This window comes from Anolis sagrei, chromosome 11 (assembly GCF_037176765.1).
Source record: "Anolis sagrei isolate rAnoSag1 chromosome 11, rAnoSag1.mat, whole genome shotgun sequence".
Classification (NCBI taxonomy): Eukaryota; Metazoa; Chordata; class Lepidosauria; order Squamata; family Dactyloidae; genus Anolis; species Anolis sagrei.
Window position 1 is genome coordinate 15,016,055 of NC_090031.1, and position 19,477 is coordinate 15,035,531.

Sequence of the window (19,477 nt, forward strand, 5' to 3'; positions counted from 1 at the left end):
TAATTCCTAAGGGATGATAATTATGATTATATAATAACATATAATAATAATAATAATAATAATAATAATAATGAAACCCAGCATATATATTTCGTTTGCCGTGACATACTGTGTCACGTTAAATAATAATAATAATTTATTTACATTTATTTACAGCATTTTTACCCTGCCCTTCTCAACTCCCTGGGGAGGGGGGGCTCTCTCCCTTTGGCGAGAGAGGGTGGGTTATAAATTTATTGTTATTATTATTATTATTATTATTATTATTATTATGTGTATGACTGTATTATATTTTACACACACTCACACATATACACAGTGTTATATATAATAGTCATGGACAAACATTGACTGTCCAGGCGATTTGGACTTCAATTCCCAGAAATCCCAGCCTAGATTTGTGGGAGTTGAAGTCCAAAACACCTGGTGGGCCAAAGTCTGCCCATGCCATCCATATATACATATGTGTGTGTGTGTGGGTGGGTGTGTGTGTGTATATGTATATGTGTGTGTGTGTGTATATATATATATATATTGTACATATACATAGTGTATATGAATATAAATCATATATTACTAATTGACTTATTAGAACTATATTAATAATAGTGATCTATTATTATTATTGGTATTAATAGTAATAATAATATCCTGCTTTTCCTTCCTTAAGGGAGATTCAAAGCTGGAGTATCTATCCTCTGCCAATTCTATATTCTAAATGAAGGAAAAATTAGGTGCGGTAGAGTCATTAAAGTCAAGGAAAAGCCAATTCAACCCTACAGAAAGTTTTGACCCTTTCTGTCTTCCACGAATATTCTACTAATGACAATAAGGATCCACGTGACTCGTTTTTGCATAGTCTTGGTCATTTCCCCCTTGCACCGTTTCACGATTGGCTGAGACATTTCTTCGTATCCTCTTACGATTGGCTGTACGTTTTGTCAGCTGTTGCTAGGCAGATGTGCTGAAGTGGCTATGTCCTTAGATTACCTCTGTTCTGCATTTCATTGGTGGAGGCATCAGTGGAGGTTGTTTCAGGACATAGACTTGAATCCAAGTAGGAGGTTCTGTAGTGGTGCAAGATGGGAGAAGTAGTAGATAAATAACCAATCAGATTGGGGTGATGAACTCCTTTTGTCTTCTCCATCTCAAGATGGTTGGAGAATCTGCTCCGGGCTCCAGTCCGAACTTGAATGGAATCTTGTCCCTGAGTTGTCCATCCCCTCTATTTCCCCCTTCCTTTTTCTTTGGCCCCAAACAGGGCGGACCATCCTCCTCTCAACGCACCACATGGACGAGGCCGACCTCCTGGGCGACCGCATCGCCATCATTTCCCACGGGAAACTCAAGTGCTGCGGGTCCCCGCTCTTCCTGAAGGGCACTTATGGGGACGGGTACAAGCTGACCCTGGTCAAGAAGCAGTCAGAGGCCCCGAGCAGCGCCGGTCAGTGCAAGGCCCTCCCCATGGACATCACCATTATCATATGTATCTATATGAAATCAGTTGGGAGCCCCTCCCCTAGCTCCTCTGAGACCAGAGTAAAGAGAGGGGGCCAGGAAGACAGTTCCACGCAATAATATAATATTATAATAATACTATCCTGTGTTATGTACATGTAACGACAACAACAGCAACAACAATAATAATATATGAAGGAGTGTATGTGATGGTCTTCCCTGCAGAGCCTCGCAGTCCTACCTGCTGCCCTCCAGCGGTCAGCCCTTGTTCCGAGGCCCGGGTCACACAGTTCGTCCAGCGGTTCGTGGCCTCCGGTCTCCTGGCCTCTGACACCAACACGGAGCTCTCCTACGTCCTGCCCAGCGAGGCGGTCAAGAAGGGCTGCTTCGAGAGGCTCTTCCAGGTGAGGAGGGGGCAGCAATGTCTTTGGGGGAAGGGCAGGGGGATTGCAATTCCCATCGTCCCGTGATCTTGACCCCTACTCTCCTTTGGCAGCACCTGGAACACAACCTGGAGGCCCTGGACCTGACAAGCTTCGGTCTGATGGATACCACCCTGGAAGAGGTCTTCCTCAAGGTCTCCGAAGAGGACCAGTCCCTCGAGGACAGCGACACTGGTCAGTCTGGGAAGAGAGGGAGGGAGGAAGGAGAGTGAAAGAAGGGAGGAAAAAGGGAAAGGAGGGAGAGGCCTTTCCCACCCCCTAAGCCAGGGGTCTTCTAACTTTTGAAGTGGAGGGCCGGTTCACGGTTCCTCAGGCTGTTAGAGTGGGCAAACCAGCTGCGCCACAGCCCGTGGCCTTTCGCCTTCTCTTGACATCCTGAGAACTACCAGGAGATTCACTCTCACATCTCTCTATGCCACCGCCATCTCCCATTTCATTTATTTCCAGAAATACACATTTTCCATTGTTTTCCTGAGGCTGAGAGTGCAATTTACTCAAAGATACACAGCGGATTTCCACATTGCCTGTATTTTCTCCATGGATCTTTGCGGGTTTCCCATCTTTCTTCCCATTGAGATTTCCCTATAAATCTCTACTGTCTTGCATCGTTCCCCCTTGTTTTTCCCCTTACTTGCCTCAATAACGTAGTCTTGCTTTCCCCATTGACCTTGATAGGTTTCCCATCTGCCTCTAGTCTATAGTCTTCCATCTTTATATGGATCTTGATAGGTTTCCTATATTATTATATATTATTTATATTAAATTTATTATTATATTATATTATAATAAAATTATATTATATATATATTGTATTATTTAGTATTATCTGTATAAATAAAAATGTAATGTTCATTTGTGGTATTACCATAACTCAAAAACCAATGGATGAATTGCTCCCAAATTTGGTCACAAGACACCTACTAACCCAAGGAGTGACCATCACTCAAAAAAAATGATTTTGTCATTTGGGAGTTGTAGTTGCTGAGATTTATATTTTACATACAATCAAAGAGCAATCTGAACTCCACCAATGATGAAGTTGAACCAAACGTGGCACACTGGACTCCCATGACCAGCAGAAAACACTAGAAGGGTTTGATGGGCATTGACTTTGAATTTGGGAGCTGTAGTTCACCTACATCCAGAGAGCACTGTGGACTCAAACAATGATGGATCTGGACCAAACTAGGCATGATATTCCATATCCTCAAATATGAACACAAATGGAGTTTGGGGAAAATAGACCTTGACATTTGGGAGTTGTAGTTACTGGGATTTATAGTTCACCTACAATCAAAGAGTATACTGAACCCCACCAATTGGGGCAAACTTCCCACACAGAACCCCCATGACCAACAGAAAATACTTAAGGCCATCCAGTCCAACTCTCTTCACCAGGGCAAGAAAACGTAATCAAAGCCCTCCTGACAGAGAGCCATCCAGCCATAGATAGAGATAGATAGATATGATTCAGACACACACAGATATAGTATCATAGATTTGAAAGGGACCCCTAAAGAAGGACAGTGATACATTACGTTTCCAGAGTAGGCAAACCAGACAATCAACACTGACAAAGAAACAGCAGGAAATACTGTTTACCCACAAGCATAAAGAAATTACATAAATAATTAACTTTATTTTCCAGATCACCAGACTGGGCCACAGCAACGTGTGGCAGGGGACGGCTAGTGTTATAATAAAAATATATTATTTATATAAATTATATATTATTTATATCTTTGATTTTCCCCATGGATCTCTATAGGTCTGCCATGGTCCTGTCTGGTTTCTGCTGTTCTGATGGCGTTTGAGTTGGGTTTTTCCCCCCTCAAGGACCCTTCTGGTTTTCTTTGGACCCCGGTGTAACAACAACAACAACAACAACAATAATGTGCCTCTCATTTTCTCCTTCCTTTGCAGACATGAAGGAGTCCCCAAAAGAGTCCCTACGCTGCCTCTCTGGCCCAAAGGGGGGCTCCCCCCAGAGCCTCGAAAAGCCCGGACCAGAACCCTCCTCTTCCTCTTCCTCGTCTTCTTCCCCCCGTGGCGATGACGGCGGGCCTCATCCGCAGCTCTATGGGGATTACTCTCCGTTGTTTGACCCTTTGCAGGACCCTGAAAGCGGCAGCCTCCAAGGTGGGTCAGGAGCTTTACAAGCCGAGGAGACCCATAAATAAATGATATAAATTATTATTATTATTAAATTATTATTATATATTATTATCTTTTATTTATTTATATGCTTCCATGTATTTTATTTATTTATTTGTTTGTTTGTTTGTTCATTATCATTATCATTAACATCTTATTGTCGTTGTTCTTATTAAGAAAGTCTTGCTTTTCCCAAGAACTTGTTTATTATCATTATATCTTCTTAATGTCATTGTTATTAATGCATTATCACTATATCATTTGTATTATTTTAGTTATTAGTAATAATAGCTTTTTCTTCCATGTATTTACTTATTTATTGTCCTTATTTATTTACGATATCCTATTATTATTGCTATTTATATCTTGCTTTTCCCCAAATATTCATTATTATTATATCCTATTATTTATATTATTATTTATTATTATTATTCATAATATTAGCTTGCTTTTTCTTCTGTGTATTTATTTGTTTGTTTGTTGATTGTTTTGTTTATTATAGCCTATTACTATTTTGCTTTTCCCCAAATATTTATTTATTATCATTATATCTTATTATTATTATTTATTCATAATAATAGCTTGCTTTTTCTTTTGTGTATTTATTTGTTTGCTTGTTTATTATTTTAGTTATTATATCCTGTTATTACTATTTATACCTTGCTTTTTCTACCATTTATTTACTTACTATCATTATATCTTAATAATAATCTTAATAATAATAATAATAATAGCTTGCTTTTTTTCTGTGTATTTGTTTGTTTGTTGATTATTTTAGTTATTATATCCTGTTATTACTATTTATACCTTGCTTTTTCTAACATTTATTTACTTACTATCATTATATCTTAATAATAATCTTAATAATAATAATAATAATAATAGCTTGCTTTTTCTTCTGTGTATTTGTTTGTTTGTTGATTATTTTATTTATTATATTCTGTTATTACTATTTATATCTTGCTTTTCCCTAAATATTTATTTATTTATTATCATTCTATCTTATTATTTATATTATTATTAATAGTTTGTTTTTTTCTGTGTAATTATTTATTTATTTGTTTGTTTGTTGATTATTTTAGCACTTATATCCTATTTTTACTATTTATACCTTGCTTTTTCTACCATTTATTTACTTGCTATCGTTATATGTTATTATATATATATTATTATTTTTTATTGTTCATAATAATAGCTTGCTTTTCTTCTGCCTATTAATGTGTTTGTTTGTTGATTATTTTAGTTATTGTATCCTGTTATTATTTATATTATTTACTTTTCTACCATTTATTAATTATTGTTATTATTAATACTATTTCTATTATTACTATGACTATTATTATTGATATCCCTCCCGGAATCTCGCTTGACTCCTCCTCCCCTCTCGTTAATAGGGGCGGGGCCTGTGCAAGGGGGCGGGGCCTGGCGGCTGGAGGGCTTCCGGCTGGGCCTGCGCCAGTTCCACGGCCTGATCGTCAAGCGCTTCCACTGCGCCAAGCGCAACACCAAGGCCCTCTCCTCCCAGATCCTGCTCCCCGCCTTCTTCGTCTGCGTCGCCATGACGGTCGCCCTCTCTGTCCCAGAGATCGGTGCGTCATCTTCATCATCCTCTCTTGGACTGTGGTGTCCATCAGCCCCAACCTTTGATCATTCAGGGATGCTGGGGATCGGGACCAGAGCATCCTCTGAAGCATTGGATGCAGAGGCTAAGGGTGCCTCCACACTGTGGGTCCCAAAGCCTTGAACTACAACTCCCAGCATCCCCAACAATTGACAATGTAAAAATACTGGGAATTGGGGCCCATAACACCCTTTGGAGCATTGAACATAAAGATTAAAGGTGCCTCTATATGCTTTGGGTCCCTTTCTTTACCCCTTGGACTACAACTCCCAGCATCCCCAACCATTGATAATGTCGAGAAACTGAGAATTGGAGCCCAAAGCACCCTATAGAGCATTGAGCATTGGGCTTGGAGCTTAAAGGTGCCTCTATATGCTTTGGGTCCCTTTCTTTCCCTCTTGGACTACAACTCCTAGCGTCCCGCTCTGTGATGATGACGCTGTCTGACCTCTTCCCTCTGCAGGGGACCTCCCGCCGCTCATCCTCTCACCCTCCCAGTACCACAACTACACGCAACCCAAGGGCAACTTCATCCCTTTCGCCAATGAGGAGCGACGCGGAGACCGGTGAGCAGCAGCCTTGATGTGTTCTTGGGTCCGTGGGGTTTGGGCCTCAGAAGGGGAATCCAGAGGCCATCTAGTCTAGCAATGACAGGCAGATGTGATAGAGACATAGACTGATCTGAGATGTGTGTGTATATTTGTGTATGTGTGTATATATTTGTGTGTGTGATAGGTATATCATAGATTCCTAGTGTTGGAAGGGACTCCCAAAGGCCATCCAGTCCAACCCCCTCCTGCCATGAATGGAAGGTACTATCCAATCACTCCCAACAAATGACCATCCAGCCATGGATATGATAGATACCTCATATATATATATATATATATATATATATACACACACACACACACACATACATTGCGACATGAGTGGAGCCCAGAATCGCATTGGCCTTTTGAGTTGACGCATCACACTCCTGTCTCAGGCCTCAGCTTGTGGCCTATTAACAAGATTCCTAGATCCCTTCCATATGTATGTGTGTGTATATATATAACACACACAACATACACACATACATATGGAAACCCTGGTGGCGCAGGGGGTTAAACCGCTGAGCTTGTTGACCGAAAGGGCGCAGGTTCGAATCCGGGGAGCGGCGTGAACTTCTGCTGTCAGCTCCAGCTTCTGCCAACCTAGCAGTTTAAAAACATGCAAATGTGAGTAGATCAATAGGGACCGCTCCGGCGGGAAGGTAACGATGCTCCATGCAGTGATGCTGGCCACATGACCTTGGAGGTGTCTATGGAGAATGCCGGCTCTTCGGCTTAGAAATGGAGATGAGCACCAACCCCCAGAGTCGGACACGACTGGACTTAATGTCAGGGGAAAACCTTTACACACACACATATATAATGTCAGGAGAAAACCTTTACCTATATATATATATATATATATATATATATATATATATATATAATATGAGAAAGAGACTATTGTCAAGCCATAGCTGGTATTTCCTCCCGGATGGCATTGGTCTTTTTCACTGCTGTCTGACACTGTTCTCTCTGTGTGTCTCTGCTCAGGCTGCACTTGTCTCCGGACGCGGGGCCCAATGCGCTGGTGGGGACCTTCCTGCTACCCTCCGGGGTCGGGGCCACTTGTGTCCTGAAGACGGCCTCCAATGGCTCCTTGGAGCCCCTGCTCCAGGCCTGGAGCCTCAATGGTGGTGGAAGCAGCAGCGGCAGCAGCAATGCCTCCAAACTGCTGGCAGCCAAGTACTTTGATGCCATGTGCCTGGACTCCTTCACGCAGGGGCTGCCCCTCTCCAACTTTGTGCCCCCACCTCCTTCCCCTGCCCCCTCTGAGGGGCCTTCCTCTGAGGACCACCCCTGGAGCCCCCCTCAGGAGCCCCCCACCGCCCCCAGCAGAGGTAAGCAGAGGGAGGGGAAGGGAGGGAAGGAAGGAAGAGAGAGAAAGCGTAAAAGAGAGGGAAAGGAGGGAAGGAAGAGAGAGGAAAGGATAGAGAAGGAAAGAGGGAGGGCCTCCCCAGGTGATCTTAAAGTCCTAGGAGGTTCATATTGCCAGTCGTATCGTCCAAATGGGAATATAATAATCATACTAATATTGTCAGTAGTATCATCCAGATAAATGTCGGCAGCTGAAAACTAGTCTAAATGGGAATACTTTATTAACAGATACATGATTATTACTCACCTCTCCTTTTGTATCTTGATGAAAGGCACATTGTAGTCAAATACATCTGTAAAATCACGTAGTAATACAGAAGTTAAGATGCAACCGTATGTAACCAGATACATACGAAAATACACGAGACAATAGTGAAGAAAACATAGAATGTGATTTTTGAGATGTGCCCAGATAGATGTAGGGCTGGAGCCCTATTTCTGTGGGGCTGGTGCCCATGACCCCTCTTTGCTTTGACCTCTGCTCTCCAGGGACAGCGACTTCTGAGCCCCCCTCCCTCCTCCGTGAACCCATCCGCTGCAGCTGCTCCATGCAGGGCACTGGCTTCTCCTGCCCCTCTGGCGTCGGTGGTCGCCCGCCCCAAAGGAAGGTGGTCACTGGAGACATCATGGTGGACGTCTCGGGGCGCAACGTCTCAGAGTACCTGCTCTACACCTCCGACCGCTTCCGGCTCCACAGGCGAGGCTCCCTTCCATTCCGGGGGTCCTGTGTCTCCCATTTTGTGGGGCCCTGTACCCACATTCCATGGAATTCTTACATGCCCTGTTTTGCGGGGTGCCTCTGCCCCCATTTTGCAGGGTCCATGCCTTCAACATTTTGTGGGATCCCTGTATCTACCATTTTGTGGGGTTCTTATATCCCCATTTTGTTGCGTACTTATACCCACGATTTTGTGGTGTCCTTTTGTTCCTTGTTTTTTGGGGTTCCCATATCCACCACTTTTTGGGGTTCCTCTGTCCCTTATTTCCCCTTTCAGGTCCAAGGAAGATGAGTCCCCCTTGAGACTAAAGGCAGATCCTCCTCTTGATTTGGGGGTGCCCCCTTTGCCCCGTGACATGACCTCCTTTTTGTCTCCCTCTTTGCAGGTACGGGGCGCTGACCTTTGGCCATGTCCAGCGAGCAGTGCCCCCCTCCTTTGGGGCCAGGGCCCCTCCCTCGGTGCGAAAGGTGGCTGTCCGGAGGGCAGCCCAGGCCCACTACAACAATAAGGGCTACCACAGCATGCCTACCTTCCTCAATGCCCTCAACAATGCCATCCTCCGCGCAAACCTCCCCAAGAGCCGGGGGAACCCTGCCGCCTACGGTGAGACTGCACCACCACCACCTTGGGGTTGCGGTTGGGGTTGGAAGGCTTTAATTAAAAAGCATGCGTTAGAGAACGTAACAAAATTCCAACTGACAGTTTATTTCCCTAATCCTAACCCTCTCCAGATTTCAAATATACACAGGACAGGGCTAAGGCATGGCATACTTTCCTGGTTTCACACAAAACCAGGAAATAAGATCATGACATTCACTTTCTCTTTGGTTTCCCTGCTCAAGGCATCACCTTGACCAACCACCCCATGAACAAGACCAGTGCCAGCCTCTCCCTGGATTACCTGTAGGTACCACTTTGTCTTGGTCTTGCTTGCAAACTGATGCGGTTTCATTATTTATATATATATATATATATGTATATGTATATGTATATGTATATGTATATGTATATATATAATATCTATTTATCTATCTATGTATATATTTCTCTGGATTACCCATATACCCCATTGGTTCATTTTTGCTTGGCAAGTTAACTCCTATTTTATTTTTTATTTATATTTTTGTTTTATTATTATGATATTTATGTTATGTTACATTACATTATGTTACGTTATATATCTGGATCACGTGTAGGTACCCCTCTAGTTTGTTCTTACTTGGCAAGCTGAGTCCTATTGTATTATTTTATATTTCTTTTTATTTATATATTTAATTTAATTACATTATATTACATTAATATATCAGTTTCTTTTAGAAATTGCACACACACACATATAATTATTCATGTTATATTCTGTGCATATGAATGCACAGTTTATATATGTATATATAGTGTGTGGGTGTGTGAATGAATTGATTTTGTTCTGGACTGCTGACAAAAACTGTGTATACTGTAAATGGTATATATGCATTTGCTGAATATGAAACTATGAATTATGTATTTATACATATGTGTGTGTTTATGTTTATATATGTGTGTGTGATATTGTGTGTACATGTGTGTATAATATATATATAAATGAGTCTGTTCTGGTATGCTGATTGCAGAACTACTTCCTACATATATATACATACTTGCACACACACAAAGGGGAATTGGAGGTCCCTCCCTGCCATGGAAGAGGCCTGTGAGCCGCTGACTGCTGCCACTTCCCTCTATAGGTTGCAGGGGACGGACGTAGTCATTGCTATCTTCATCATCGTGGCCATGTCCTTCGTCCCAGCCAGCTTCGTGGTCTTCCTTGTGGCCGAGAAGTCCACCAAGGCGAAGCACCTCCAGTTTGTCAGTGGCTGCGACCCAGTCATCTACTGGCTGGCCAACTACGTCTGGGACATGGTAGCACAACAACTACTATTTATTTATTTACTGTTACATTATTATTGTTATTATTATTCATTACTATTATTGTTTATTGATTTATTATAATTATTAATAATAGTAACAATTTGTTATTATTTATCATTATTATCATTGTAGAACTACTATTATTTATTATTATATGCAGTTGAATTACCTTGTTCCGGCCACCTGTTGCATCATCATCCTCTTCGTTTTTGACCTTCCGGCCTACACTTCGCCCAAAAACTTCCCAGCCGTCCTCTCCCTCTTCCTGCTCTATGGGTGAGTCAGGTGGATGGGAGTTGTAGTCCTCTCAAGGCATGAAGGTGGGTTGGGTGCCTTTGGGTCCTGATGGTTTCCCCTTCCTCTTACCTTTGACCTCTGATCTACAGCTGGTCCATCACCCCCATCATGTACCCGGCCTCCTTCTGGTTCGAGGTGCCCAGCTCAGCCTACGTCTTCCTCATCGTCATCAACCTCTTCATTGGGATCACGGCCACTGTGGCCACCTTCCTCCTCCAGCTCTTTGAGCATGACAAGGTCAGCCTTGGACCTTGGGAAGCGGGGACTTGGGTTAGATTGCAGCTCCCAGAATCCCCAGCTAGACAAACCATTTTGATTGACCCACAGATCCCAACATCCCAAGCTGCTGCCCCTGGGTTGAATTGAACATCCCCAGATCCTTCCCGACAGAAGGCCATCCAGCCATAGATATGAGAGACAGGTAGACAGATATTAATTTTTGATAGGTAGGTAAGTTGATAGGTAAGTAGATAGGTAGAAAGATACATAGATAGAAAGAAAGATTGATAGCTAGATAGAAAGATAGGCAGGTAGATAGAAAGATTGGTAAGTAGGTAGAAAGATAGCTAGCTAGGTAGATAGGTTATAATATAATATGACCATTGACCCTGAGGGCCTTTTCCCGCAGGACCTGAAGGTGGTGAACAGCTACCTGAAGTCCTGCTTCCTGATCTTCCCCAACTACAACTTGGGCCACGGACTGATGGAGATGGCCTACAACGAGTACATCAATGAGTATTACGCCAAGATCGGTGAGAAGCCCTACTCCCTTCTCCTTCTCCTCACGCATGCATCCCTTCGCTCAATTCGGCAATAAGCTGAAAACAACACAAAAGCTTCTCAGCCCATAGTTTTGGGATATTCTTTGGTGGAAACTGCACAGGTTTTTATGCAGTGAAAATGAAGCTGTGCAGGATGCCATTGAATGAAAGAATAATCTTGAATGAAATGAAGCTGCGCAGGGTTTTATTGAATGAAAGGATTCAAATGAATTAAAAGAAGCTGTGGAGGATTCCAATGAATGAAAGAAAGCTGCACAGGATTCCAATGAATGGAAGGATTCCAATGAATGAAAGAAAGCTGCACAGAATTCCAATGAATGGAAGGATTCTAATGGGTGAAAGGAAGCTGCGCAGGATTCCAATGAATGGCAGGAATCCAATGAATGAAAGAAAGCTGCACAGGATTCCAGTGAATGGCAGGATTCCAATAATGAAAAGAAGCTGTGCAAGATTCCAATGAATGAAAGGAAGCTGCGCAGGATTCCAATAATGAAAGGAAGCTGCGCAGGATTCCAATGAGTGACAAGATTCCAATAATGAATCTGCGCAGGATTCCAATGAATGGCAGGATTCCAATAGCTGTGCAGGATTCCAATGAATGACAGGATTCTAATGAGTGAAAGGTTGCTGCACAGGATTTGAATGAAAGGATCTTGATGAAAGGATTCTAATGAATTAATGGAAGCTGTACAAGATTCTTTTGAGTGGAAGGATTCTAAGGAATGAAAGGAAGCTGCGCAGGTTTCCTTGGAACGAGGGTTAAAATGCTCTCCCTTGGAATCTAATAGACAATTCTATGACACAATTTGCCTGGAAGTTACCATAGAGTTGCATTGGGGGTTTACACCTGGGAAATTCCTAGAGAGACCTCTCTTTATCCTCCCAGTACAACCCTGTATCATCCTGGGACCAAAAGTGGCGCAATTGCATGGTGCTGGGCCGCCTCTGAGCTTCTTGGCCATCCTCCCTTTATGAACCCACTCCGGAGCCCATCACCCGCTGACTCCTCCTTCCTTTCTTCCTTGTCTTCCAGGCCAGTTTGACAAGATGAAGTCCCCCTTCGAGTGGGACATCGTGACCCGGGGTCTGGTGGCCATGACCATTGAGGGCTTTGTGGGCTTCTTCCTCACTATCATGTGCCAGTACAACTTCCTCCGGAAGCCCCAGTGAGTCTCCCTTTGTCCGCTGCAGAAAAGCCATCTCCGAGTGCCATCCTCCTTGCAAAAGGGCCCAAGGGATTGAACACAGACCATCCTCCACCTTTGATTCACACACTTTCATGTTGGGGGGTGGGGGTTGACCCTCACTTTGGGCTGCCTCTGTGGCCCCTAAACACAGTCCATAGAGTGTTGGGTGTAAAGTGCTTCTGGGCCTCTCTTCCCAACAGGCGGCTACCGGTGTCGACCAAAGCTATCGAAGACGACGTGGACGTGGCCAAGGAGCGGCACAGAGTCCTGCGCGGGGATGCCGACAACGACATGCTCAAGATCGAGAACCTCACCAAGGTGGGCCCCACTCCTCCCCCTTCATAGTTAGCACAGTGGCAGAGAGGACCCCCCCTAGGAAGGGGACTCAGAGCAGCTTACAAGTAATATGTAAATACGATATATTATATTATTACCATAGCACAATATTAGTATTATATATTACTATATTGTAGTACACCATTATACTGTAATATTAGAAATACTACATGTAATATAAAATATATAATTATAATATCATATTATTATTAGTAGTAGTATTAGTTGTTAGGTCTCTTCCAGCAAAGGCATACTTGAAGGACTTAGGTGCTGTTGTTAACAACCTCAAGTCCCTGTATTGAGAGAACGTCGGGACAAAAATAAAACTAGTAACATAATAATAATATATAGTAACATAACACGGTATAATAATTTCATGATTATAACGTAATATGAAATCATATGATAATATAACACAATGTGATATAACAATATATAAAATAACACAATGATATACTAATATACCATCGTGTTATTTTATATTATTATATATTATAATCATCATCATTATAATATATTGTGTTATTATATTATATATATTTTAGTCATTGTATTATATCATACTGTTTTATATTATATGATTTCATATTATGCTACAATCATGATATTATTATACTGTTTTATGTTATTGTATATTATCATGATTGTAACATAATATGAAATCATATAATAATGAGTAGATCTATAGGTACCGCTCCGGGAAGTTAATGGTGCTCCATGCAGTCATGCTGGCCACATGACCTTGGAGGTGTCTAAAGACAATGCCGGCTCTTCGGCTTAGAAATGGAGATGAGAAGCAATCCCCAGAGTCGGACATGACTGGACTTAATGTCACTTAACTTCACTATACTAATATACAGTATAATATAAAAATAAAACGAGTAGAATAATTATATGTAATAATTATTATAATAATATAATATAATATATAATAGGCTGATGGGGTAGGTGAAATTACAGGCCAATGATATTATTAGGTAATAAAATAATAATATAATAATACAATAATAATTATAATATCTGATAATTGAATGGGGTAGGTGAAAGCACATATAATGATAGTATTAGGTAGTAAAATAATAATACAATAATAATTATAATATAATATATGATAGTTGGATGGGATAGGTGAAAGCACAGGTCAATGATAGTATTGGGTACTCAAATAATAATATAATTATAATATATTAATAATATCTGATAATTGAATGGGGTAGGTGAAAGCTCAGGCCAATAATAGTATTAGGTAGTAAAATAATATCATAATGCAATGATAATTATAGTATAATAATATATGATAGTTGAATGAGGTAGGTGAAAGCATAAGGAAATGATAGTATTCGGTAGTAAAATAATGATAATTATAATATAATAATTTATGATAGTTGGATGGGGTAGGCGAAAGCACAGGTAAATGATAGTATTAGGTAGTAAAATTATAATATATTGATAATTATTATAATGTATATGATAGTTGAATGGAGTAGGTGAAAACACAGATCAGTGATCATGTTTGGGAGTAAACTAATAATAATAGAATGTCATAACATGGACTAGTTGGGTGGGTGACGAAAGCGAGGAGGTGAACGTGGGCACGGCCAGGCAGGGAAAGGGCAAGTTGTGACCCGGGGCTCCTGTGTCCCTTCCTCCCTGATAGGTCTACAAATCCCGGAGGATGGGCCGCATCCTGGCGGTGGACCGGCTGTGCGTTGGGGTGCGGCCGGGAGAGTGCTTTGGTCTGCTGGGGGTCAATGGGGCTGGCAAGACCACCACCTTCAAGATGCTGACCGGTGATGAGAGCACCACTGGCGGAGAGGCCTTCGTCAACGGACACAGGTGGGCTCCATTGAGGAACCCCCCTCCTGCCACAAGACATGGCAACCCCCCCCCCCCAATAGAGTGGAATCCAGGCTGAATTGCTTATTTTTTACTTCCCTCGAATGGAGTTGAACACATTCTTTATCCCCCCCCCCCCCATAATTATTTGTTCTATTGACGACTGATTATTATTTATGTCTGCTTGCTTTCTTTTCCTTCCTTCCTTGGCAGCATCTTGAGGGATCTCCTCCAGGTCCAGCAGAGCCTGGGCTACTGTCCACAGTTTGACGCCCTCTTTGAGGAGCTGACCGCTCGAGAGCACCTGGAGCTCTACACTCGCCTGCGCGGCGTCCCCTGGAAGGACCAGGAGAGGGTGAGGAGGAAGGGGTCACGGCCACAATGGAGGAACTGCAGGGTGTGGCCCACCATTTTGGATCCCTTCAATAGAATCCCTTGGAGTGTGAGGGAACGGTGGGAAATGGAGATTGGATACCTCCTTCACCTCAGACTCCAAGGGACTCTTATCAAAGAGATTCAAAATGGCTCTCACACTCAACGTTGAGGGAAAACCCCACAGCTCCACTTGGTTCATTCTTGGATGATGTAGCACCTAGAATGCACCCAGGATGAACTTTGAGGAAGAGATTGTAGGGTGATCTAGAACATAGCTTTAAGGAATGACTGGAGTCTAGAACTGGCCCTAAATCTAGACTATGTGCCTAGAACTTAAAGGAGTGGAACCAGGTTATTTAGGGTGACCTAGAACTTATCCAAGATGAACTTTAATGAGAACCTAGGGTATCGAATATTTATTTATTTACGACATTTATATGCCACCCTTCTTACCCCGAAGGGGACTCAGAGTGGCTTACAAGCAATATGTGAATACAATATATTATTTTATAACCATAGCACAATATTAGTATTACTGTATTGTACTGTACCTTTATACTTAATATTATTAGTAATATTACATGTAATATAAAAATATAATTATAATATCGTATTATTATTAGTATTATATTGTATTACATTATATTATCAATATTATATGTATATACAATATATTACTATATTATATTATAGTACATTATTATCACATTATTATTAGAATATGGCCAGTTTAGAACTTGTAAGGTGGCCCAGAAATGCAGAAAATCATCTATAGCTTCCAAGGAGGATCCAGAATCGTAATAGTGGAAATTTTTATGTCAGACATGGCCACTCTTGTGTCCTGCTTGTGCAATAGTGCAAGGGTCACACTTTACGGACTTTTGGGTTTTTCTCCCTGCAGGTTGTGAAATGGGCCCTGGAAAAGCTAGAACTGAGCAAATACGCAGACAAACCTGCCAGCACCTACAGCGGAGGCAACAAGAGAAAGCTCTCCACCGCGATCGCCCTTATCGGCTACCCAGCATTCATTTTCCTGGTGAGGAATTATGGTGTCACGGTGGCAAGGTCATCCATTACTATCACTATTGTTATATTTATTTTCTGTCTTGATCAAGATTCATAAACTTCCAGGAATCCAAGATGTCATCCTTTTTGCTTGGGTTTCATGCAAATGGAACCCATCAGATCTCTACCAACACCTAGTGGCAGAATTGTGAATTACAATGACTGATTTTTTTAAAAAACAATAGTTCTTATGTCTCATCAGTAGTTTCCGATGTTAAAGAACAAACATATTGATTATAGTAAATGGAATAATGTAATATAATAAAAATAGTTGGCAAAAAACAGATTTTTTTAAATTTTGAGACTCTTGAGACTCTTGAAGATCCTCATAGTTCTGGTCCCAAAAATGTAGTATTTGCAAAAATGTAATATGCAAAACATTGCCATCTTCCTCCCCACCCCCAACCCTTTGCACTGCCATTTTTTCCTTGCTGGAAATGTTGTTTTGAGTGCAAGATGTGCAGAAAAAGAGGCATGTTCTGTTCTGATAAGAATCTACATTACCCTCTGCCTCCCCTCCCAGACCATTGACAATTCTGCACCAAAACATGGTTTTCTGTGCAGAAAATGCAATTTCCGGTGCAAATATGTCTGCAGACCATGCTGTTTAAGTCTTGGGGGCGCTTCAGTGTCCTTTGTTCATCCCCAGGATGAGCCCACGACTGGGATGGACCCGAAGGCCAGGCGCTTCCTGTGGAACCTCATCCTGGACATCATCAAAACGGGGCGCTCTGTGGTTCTAACATCCCACAGGTCAGCCATGCCTAGGGCCCCCAAAGTCCAAAATCTGGTCCCTATGGGGACGATAGGTTCTATTATTCAGGCATTTGCTGGATTCATTTCTTTCTCTTGTTTATTTGCAGCATGGAGGAATGTGAGGCACTCTGCACGCGCCTTGCCATCATGGTCAACGGGCGACTGAAATGCCTGGGCAGCATCCAGCACCTGAAGAACAGGTACATTGGAAGGTCCCTATGGAGCCTGAGGCACATCCGCATGGCCCCACTTCCACCATCAAGGATTTAGGTCATAATTTGGGCTAGTTCTTCCTTTTTGTGTTATCCGCCTTAAGACTTTCTGTCCTCTCGCCCTCGATTCAGGTTTGGAGATGGCTACATGATCACCGTCCGCACCAAGACCAGCCTCAATGTCAAGGAAGTGGTTCGATTCTTCAACCGGAACTTCCCGGAAGCCATCCTGAAGGTGAGTCTCATTTTGACATGAAGGGAGTCACTAATAATAATAATAATAATAATAATAATAATAATAATGAGGATTTAAAGATGGAACTGCAAAGACTCTGGCACAACCCAGTCAAGGTGGTCCCAGTGGTGATTGGCACACTGGGTGCAGTACCTAAAGACCTTGGCCTACACTTAAACACAATTAGAGCTGACAAAATTACCAGCTGCAGAAGGCCACCCTACTCAGATCTGCACACATTATTTGCCGATACATCACACAGTCCTAGACACTTGGGAAGTGTCCGACGTGTGATTCAATACAACAGCCACCAGAGTGTCTGCTGTGGAGTCATCTTGTTCTGTTTCAAATAGTAACAACAATAACTATTATTATTATTATTATTATTACTATTCCCACTTTTATTATTATCCCAGGTAATTATTATAATTATTATTATCCCACATAATTATTATTAGTCCTAGTTTATTCCTTATTATTATTATTATTATTATTTCCACCTTTATTATTATCCCAAATGATTTATTTATTTATTTAAAACATTTATATTCCGCCCTTCTCACCCCGAAGGGGACTCAGGTTGGAGCACAGCATATATATACGGTAAACATTCAATGCCGGGACACAAATTCACATACACATACATAAACATTAAAAAAAAATCAAAATATTAAAATACACCATTTAAAACCGTCCTAGTCACCCCAGATTATTGTCCTAGATTATTCATTATTAGGCCCACTTTTATTATCATCCCAGATTATTATTATTATTATTAGTCCCATTTTAATATTATTATTATTAGTAGTAGTAGTAGTAGTAGTAGTAGTAGTGGTCATCTCACATTATTATTATTATTATTATTATTATTATTATTATTATTATTATTATTATTAGTCCTATGCTTACTATTATATCAGATTATTGCTATTAGTAGCAGTACTAATGGTCTCACTATTATTACCAACCATTATTATTATTATTAGCCTCACTTTTATTATTATTCCTGATTGGGATATTGGAGCCCCCTGGTGGCGCAGCAGGTTAGTGCTGAGGTGCTGAACTTGCTGACCGAACAGTCGTCAGTTGGAATCCAGGGTGCAGGGCAAGCTCCTGCTGTTACCCCAGCTTCTGCCAACCTACCAGTTAGAAAACATGCGAATGTGAGTAGATCAATACGTACCAATCCGGCAGGAAAGTAACGGTGCTTGATGCAGTCATGCTGGCCACATTACCTTGGAAGTGTCTACAGACAACGCCAGCTCTTTGGCTTAGAAATGGAGATGAGCACCAGAGTCCTAGAGTCGGACACGACTGAACTTTATTATTATTATTAGTCTCATTTTTATTATAATCCCTTTTATAATTAGCAGTAGCAGTCTCACTTTTATTACTATTCATCTCACATTATTATTATTAGTTATTATTATTATTATAAAAAAAACCATTATTATTATTATTATAGATTATTAGTAGTTGTCTCACTACTATTATTAGTAGTAGTTGTATTCGTTCTACTACTATTATTATTAATATTCCTATTTCTATTTTTATGCCAGATCATGATCAATAGCAATATTTCCACATTTGGGGAGCCACCCCCAAAAGGACCCTGACTCCCAACCCCCCCCCCCAACTTGGCCTTTCTTTATGAGCAAATCAATGGGCAGATACATGGGTGGGATGAGTGGGTCGAAACGGGGTGGTGCTTGGGGTCAGAAGACATGCTTGAGTGACGGCCACTCCCTTCCCTCTCCCCCCTCCCACTCAGGAACGTCATCACACCAAGGTTCAGTACCAGCTGAAGTCGGAGCAGATCTCCTTGGCCCAAGTCTTCAGCAAAATGGAGCAAGTGGTGGACGTTCTGGGCATCGAGGACTATTCCGTCAGCCAGACCACCCTGGACAATGTGAGACCCCAAGCAAGGGAAGAAGGGAAAGGAAGGGAAGGGAAGGGAAAGAAAGAGGGAAGGGAAGTGAGGATGGGAACCGAGAGAGGGAGGAAGAAAAGAGGGAAGAAAGGAAGGGAGGGAAAGGGGAAGGAATGGAAAAGGGAAGGGAAGGAAGAAAGAAAAGAGAAAAATGTGGGAAGGGAAAGAAAGAGAGAGAAGGAAAGGGAAGGGA

The 19,477-nt window shown here is 41.8% G+C and overlaps 1 protein-coding gene across 1 annotated transcript in view; it reads left to right on the plus strand.

The window, feature by feature from the left end:
• ABCA2 (ATP binding cassette subfamily A member 2) overlaps nt 1–19,477 on the plus strand; it is a 55,532-nt gene that overhangs the window by 31,066 nt on the left and 4,989 nt on the right. Inside the window, exons 24-46 of the mRNA XM_067471897.1 lie at nt 1,262–1,444; nt 1,684–1,862; nt 1,955–2,075; nt 3,825–4,040; nt 5,450–5,644; nt 6,140–6,242; nt 7,263–7,609; nt 8,136–8,343; nt 8,751–8,968; nt 9,208–9,268; nt 10,090–10,264; nt 10,434–10,549; nt 10,660–10,807; nt 11,199–11,322; nt 12,386–12,518; nt 12,740–12,857; nt 14,533–14,711; nt 14,925–15,066; nt 15,988–16,122; nt 16,801–16,904; nt 17,015–17,107; nt 17,252–17,354; nt 19,126–19,263. Coding sequence (XP_067327998.1) covers nt 1,262–1,444; nt 1,684–1,862; nt 1,955–2,075; nt 3,825–4,040; nt 5,450–5,644; nt 6,140–6,242; nt 7,263–7,609; nt 8,136–8,343; nt 8,751–8,968; nt 9,208–9,268; nt 10,090–10,264; nt 10,434–10,549; nt 10,660–10,807; nt 11,199–11,322; nt 12,386–12,518; nt 12,740–12,857; nt 14,533–14,711; nt 14,925–15,066; nt 15,988–16,122; nt 16,801–16,904; nt 17,015–17,107; nt 17,252–17,354; nt 19,126–19,263 — 3,539 coding nt within the window. The remainder of the gene's footprint in view (nt 1–1,261; nt 1,445–1,683; nt 1,863–1,954; nt 2,076–3,824; nt 4,041–5,449; nt 5,645–6,139; nt 6,243–7,262; nt 7,610–8,135; nt 8,344–8,750; nt 8,969–9,207; nt 9,269–10,089; nt 10,265–10,433; nt 10,550–10,659; nt 10,808–11,198; nt 11,323–12,385; nt 12,519–12,739; nt 12,858–14,532; nt 14,712–14,924; nt 15,067–15,987; nt 16,123–16,800; nt 16,905–17,014; nt 17,108–17,251; nt 17,355–19,125; nt 19,264–19,477) is intronic.